This window comes from Arachis ipaensis, chromosome B06 (genome assembly GCF_000816755.2).
Source record: "Arachis ipaensis cultivar K30076 chromosome B06, Araip1.1, whole genome shotgun sequence".
Taxonomy (NCBI): Eukaryota; Viridiplantae; Streptophyta; class Magnoliopsida; order Fabales; family Fabaceae; genus Arachis; species Arachis ipaensis.
The window spans coordinates 131,212,108-131,216,876 of record NC_029790.2 but is presented as its reverse complement, the minus strand read 5'-3'; the positions used below and the strand labels follow the sequence as shown (position 1 = coordinate 131,216,876).

The 4,769-nt window shown below is 39.8% G+C and overlaps 1 protein-coding gene across 2 annotated transcripts; it reads left to right on the top strand.

Annotated features, from left to right (window-relative positions):
- LOC107605397 lies at nt 7-4,286 on the top strand. Of its 2 annotated transcripts, XR_001612512.2 has the most exons (6): nt 7-569; nt 2,853-2,915; nt 3,221-3,283; nt 3,401-3,469; nt 3,597-3,909; nt 3,941-4,286. XR_001612512.2 is itself a non-coding variant. In XM_016307272.2 (5 exons), the coding sequence occupies exons 1-5, from the start codon at nt 201-203 to the stop codon at nt 3,831-3,833; spliced, it is 801 nt and encodes a 266-aa protein (XP_016162758.1). In that variant the 5' UTR covers nt 7-200; the 3' UTR covers nt 3,834-4,286. The 2 variants fall into 2 exon arrangements, 1 of the variants encoding a protein (XP_016162758.1); XM_016307272.2 differs by having other exon boundaries at nt 3,597-4,286.

Genomic DNA, 4,769 nt, shown 5'->3' with positions numbered 1-4,769 from the left:
CACGCAATCCAACCCCTTCTCTCTAATCTTTATCTATCTTTCTCTTCCTATATATATATAAACCACATCTTCATCGCAGTTACCTACTTTTCTCTTTTTATTCTCTCTTTTTCTCTTCTCTTTCTTCAAAAAACCCACACTGCCACAAAACTCTCACTCAAGCGGTTTCTTGTTACGGGTATGCTCGGAGCTTTGTCGCGATGGCAATAGATGACTGGATGAAATTGGCTATGGCAGACGACTCTGTCGTTGCCGACCTTCTCGTTAAGATAAAGCACTCTGAAGGCAAATCGCTTTTCACGTTGCCGACGCCGGTGCTTCCAAGCTGGGGAGCTAGAAAGAGGCGGAGCAAGCTTGAGGCCGCATCTCGCGCCGCCATACTCGCCGCCGCCGCCGCCGTCAATTCTTCTAGGAAGAAGGACGAGGTATTGGACGATACGGAGGAGGATTCTACCAGATGCAGCCCTACGACTCCGCTTTCTTGGAACGGAAGCGGCGCTTCCCCTTCCTCCGCCGCCGACGGTTTTGACGACTCTAGAAGCCCTACTCACAACAACACCAGATCCAAGGTTCTCTCTCTTTCTCTCTCGCTTTCTCTCTCTCTCTCTCTCTCTCTCTCTCTCTCTCTCAATCTCCATCCCTCTCTTCTATCTCTCTCTGTTTTGTTCTGTGTATCAGAACTCAGAATCGTGTTGTTCTGACCGAAATGTCCCTAAGGAAGCGCGCGAAAATCGTCGGGGCTGATATCGGCGGCTACCGGCGGTTTACAGCGGTTTCATGTCACTGATTGGAACATTCTTTCCTTTGGAACGACGTTTTCCTTGCGTTTTGACTATTTTGCCCTTCGTCTATCGCCGAATCTACATCTTTCTTTCTCTGTTTTGTTTTCCTTTCTCTCTTCATATGGGAGAACCCGAAGTGTTTTCGGTTCTCCCCAATCTTTGCATCGTTTTGTGTCAGTTGCTGACGGTTATATCCGTCATCTTGCAATTTTTTCTGTTAAAATATTTTTCCCCCTTTTTTTTTTTATCTTTAAAATGTTTACTTAAATATTTTTTTATCAATTTTTCTGATCGCCGGTGGCGCGTTGGATTATTTATTCCCTTAGGTTTTCCTAATTATTTTAATTTTTAACTTCTTTCAATCCCGATTTCCTTTTTTGATTTGACGAAAATACCCCCGGATGCATGCGGCGTTTTTTCCGTGTGCAGGGGAGAGGAGAGGAAGAAGAAACCGGATTCACGTTTTCTTCTCGCCTCTTTCTGTGGTCACCTCAGCTGCCACCGATGTTTCCGTCTGATTTGACCGAAACACCCTTGTAGACCTGTATAAGATTCCAGAGACCCTAGTTATAATTTATAAAAGGAAGTTAAGAAAGTAATTGAAAAAAAGGCCGTGTTGTTGTACTGTTAATCGGCCATCCTCAGAAATTTCCCATATTTTTCCCGGTTATTAAATTGCGAAAAAAAAAAGTAGTGTTTTTGGTGAAATTCCGAAGTGGAAGCCTGGGCATTTTAGTAATTACAAATATTGGGGGCGGGTCAGTGGGACCCTGTGACTTAGATGGAGATGGGTCCAGATATGGAAAGAAGAAAGGGTGGCTTCGGCGATGGAGATAGGTTAGATAGGTTCTGCGTTTCGTTGAAGTTAGTGTCGCTTATGCTTTATATAAGGAGAGAACATGAGGGAAAAAAAAAAGGAAAATCCTCTGCGACATGGCTCAGTGGATCTATCCTTTTGTTTCAATTGTTAAATGATTTGATATATAATCTAATATAATCTCAATTTCTACCATCTCTGTATAAGGAAAATCTTTTCTGTGTTTATTATAAATTGAGAATTATATAGATATTGGGTTTTTTTATTTTTCGGGATTCCAATTCTGGAATGGTGGTGATGGTGTTGGTGTGAGGGAAAGGGGCAAGATGAGAGACGCACATCACATCGTCACAGTTTGTAGAGGGGTCCAAGCGTCTTTCAATAAGCGGTGCAACTTGGACCATTAATTTTTGTTTTTTTATTATAAAGTACAAAAACTCCATATATTAATTCAATTAAATATATATTATAGTATCGCTTTATATTTAAAGCCGCTGAGTTGGGAAGAAGCCATTGGAGCGAGGTTGTTCACGAGATCTTAAATTGAAGATCACTGAAACCTCTCAACAAACCCCATTGAATTCGGATTGGATTGGATTGGATTGGGTAAAAAGGATGATTTGGGAGGGGGTTTTGTTGCAAAGAATTTCAGAATGGAATAATAATGAGGCACGTGATGATAGATCAAGTCACGTGTGGACTGAAAAGAGGAGAGCGTCACGTGCCACCGCGTGACGGTGGACTTGCAGTGGCATCACCTGGTGGTGGTGCCATTAGGGTTTTTTAGGCGGTTCGTTAGATACAAGGAGATGAAGGATGTGATGTAGGTTCATTTCATTTGCCTTATAAGCTGAGCTGTATCCTAGCTTCGATTATATCTGACCATGTCTTTCTTTGTCCCTATTAGTCTTCTCTATCTCAGGAACATTTGTCTAATTGTCTTTCTAATTATTTTTTTTCTTTAATTAAATATTTAAATATTTGATCTTCTATTTTATAATTATTACTAATTATTAGCGGCAAGCGTCAAGTAACGTGCTTATCTTGCAAGCCAGTTTTCTTAATTCTGGGGAACCAGAAAGTTCGTTGTCTCTTCCTAACTTTGAAGAATTCAACGTTAACTTTCTTCCTCCTTTTGCGTTGCTTGCTTCTATCTTTGTATGATTTAGCCGACAAAGTTGGTTGGTGACCTCCCTTTATTTGGTTCCTTTGTGATTTTGGAGCTAATATCTTCTGATGATTGAAAATTTCAGGCTACTGCTACAAGTGAATATACAAGCAACTCTGCATCCAACAAGAAATGTAGAAGGAGAAAGGTGAATCTAGTTTGACAATTGTCTTTGACTTTATATGGGAATCATGGTCAATGGTTTCTGGGTTGACTTTTCAGAGCTCTTTCACTTTCATCCATTACCTCATGAAAATAAATTTATTATGTGTACTCAATTTGTTCTGTATACGGAGCCAATATCCGACGGTAGAAAAGTGTACGGCTATGGCTGTTCGGTGTACAAGACTAGATGAGTAGGCATAATACTATTTTTTTCAATGAATAATATATGTCCTTGTCATGTCACACGTGTGTTGTTAACTAATGACTTGATTTTGTTTCATCTTCTAGACGTTTTCGCAACTTCAAGAAGAGGAAAGCTCCCTGCTCCGGGAAAAAATATATTTAACAAAGGTATCAACGTGATTATCTTTTTCCTCCATTAAGAAAAGTGATCTTTCTGTTTCGGGGCAACTGGCTTGTGTGCTAAGCGCTTCTTTTTCTATTCTAATATAACTCCCAATTTTGCAGGAGATTGCAAATGTCAGTGCATCTTGTAAGGCACAGAGAGCTAGAAACGAAAGCCTAAAGAGAATTAAGGTAAACTTCAAATGTCTTAATCTAAGATCCTATTCATGTTTAATGCAGTAATTTTCAGATATCCCAATAGCTCCTTTCTTTTGGGGAGAATCTTCTTTGCTTACCCCAATCTTTGGTTTGTTCCCAGCTTGACTTGGGTTCCGCACCTGATGGATTGCCGCATCCAAATTCTGACCAACCCAAATGGACGGCGATAACTTCCATTGCCGCTCAAGGTGATACCATTGCCGCTCAAGGTGATACTGATACTCTTCCGCAACCACAAACAGCAGAATCAGCCAGGAGTGTTTTCTTGGTACCAGATCTAAATATGATGCCGTCCGAGGATGATTCTTACATGGACATCCAGCGCGGGATGAGTTGAGAAATGCCACCATGACAACAGTTCATCCTCCATCATGCTGGACTCCCGAATGTTTGAACAAGCTGAGAAACTCCCTGTTTTCAATCAGAGGCTTCGCATGGTGCAAGGTTTGAACAATTGTGGAACACTGTACAGGCCAATAGTTTTTGTGAGGCTCTAAATAATAGCAAAAATTAGAAAGGAAGTCTTGAATGGGACAAACAAACTTGATCTGTCTGCCAACTCTACTGAAGGAAGAAGTGGCAGTCATGAATTAAGTTTTTTTTTTTTAATTCTTTTTTTCTTTGTTAGTTCTAGAATTAGAGGGCTATATAGGTGATGCATAAGTAACAAGTTCCTTTATTACTAAATTTCATATGGGGTATTTGACCTCTTTGCCTTTGAAATTTCAAAACATTTCAACCATATAAGATGTATCATTCTTTGTAGGTCAAATATCTCGGTTTTATTCGATAGTTACACTTAAATTATCCAAGTTCATGTGTCATCCGTGAGATATAAGGATGTTTTCCGGTGTGAGATATTAGAGGATAATTGACCAACAATAAAACATGAAGTGCCGTGCAATTCACCAATCATCAAGGATACCATCTAATAAATGGGAAGAGCAAGAACACAAATTAGTTGGACAACACAATTATTTATTGTCTTGAAATGTTTATCAAGCAACTAACTTTTGTATCTTGTAGATAGCACTCTACCTCTTAGATAACTTCACATCAGAACACTAATTCTTATCACCTATAGAATGAATTTGGTATAAATAAATGCTCCATTTTTAAGTGTGCTGGCTCTGGCCTCTTAGCTCTATTATTGTTAGTTGTGCTGGCTGGCTCTGGCCTCGAGGTTCCTTTTGCAGAGGTGGAAGATTTGTTTTTCACATAATTGAAGGCCTGATTGTGTTGGCGAAACCTTATCTTGAGATTAAAGATTTTA

What these genes read in the sequence shown, in the direction of transcription:
- LOC107605397 (XM_016307272.2), top strand. Translation starts at nt 201, where the DNA reads ATGGCAATAGATGACTGGATGAAATTGGCTATGGCAGACGACTCTGTC. An exon ending in AGAAATGTAGAAGGAGAAAG is followed by an intron (nt 2,916 to 3,220) that starts GTGAATCTAGTT and finishes TTCATCTTCTAG; the next exon opens with ACGTTTTCGCAACTTCAAGA. An exon ending in AAAAAATATATTTAACAAAG is followed by an intron (nt 3,284 to 3,400) that starts GTATCAACGTGA and finishes CCAATTTTGCAG; the next exon opens with GAGATTGCAAATGTCAGTGC.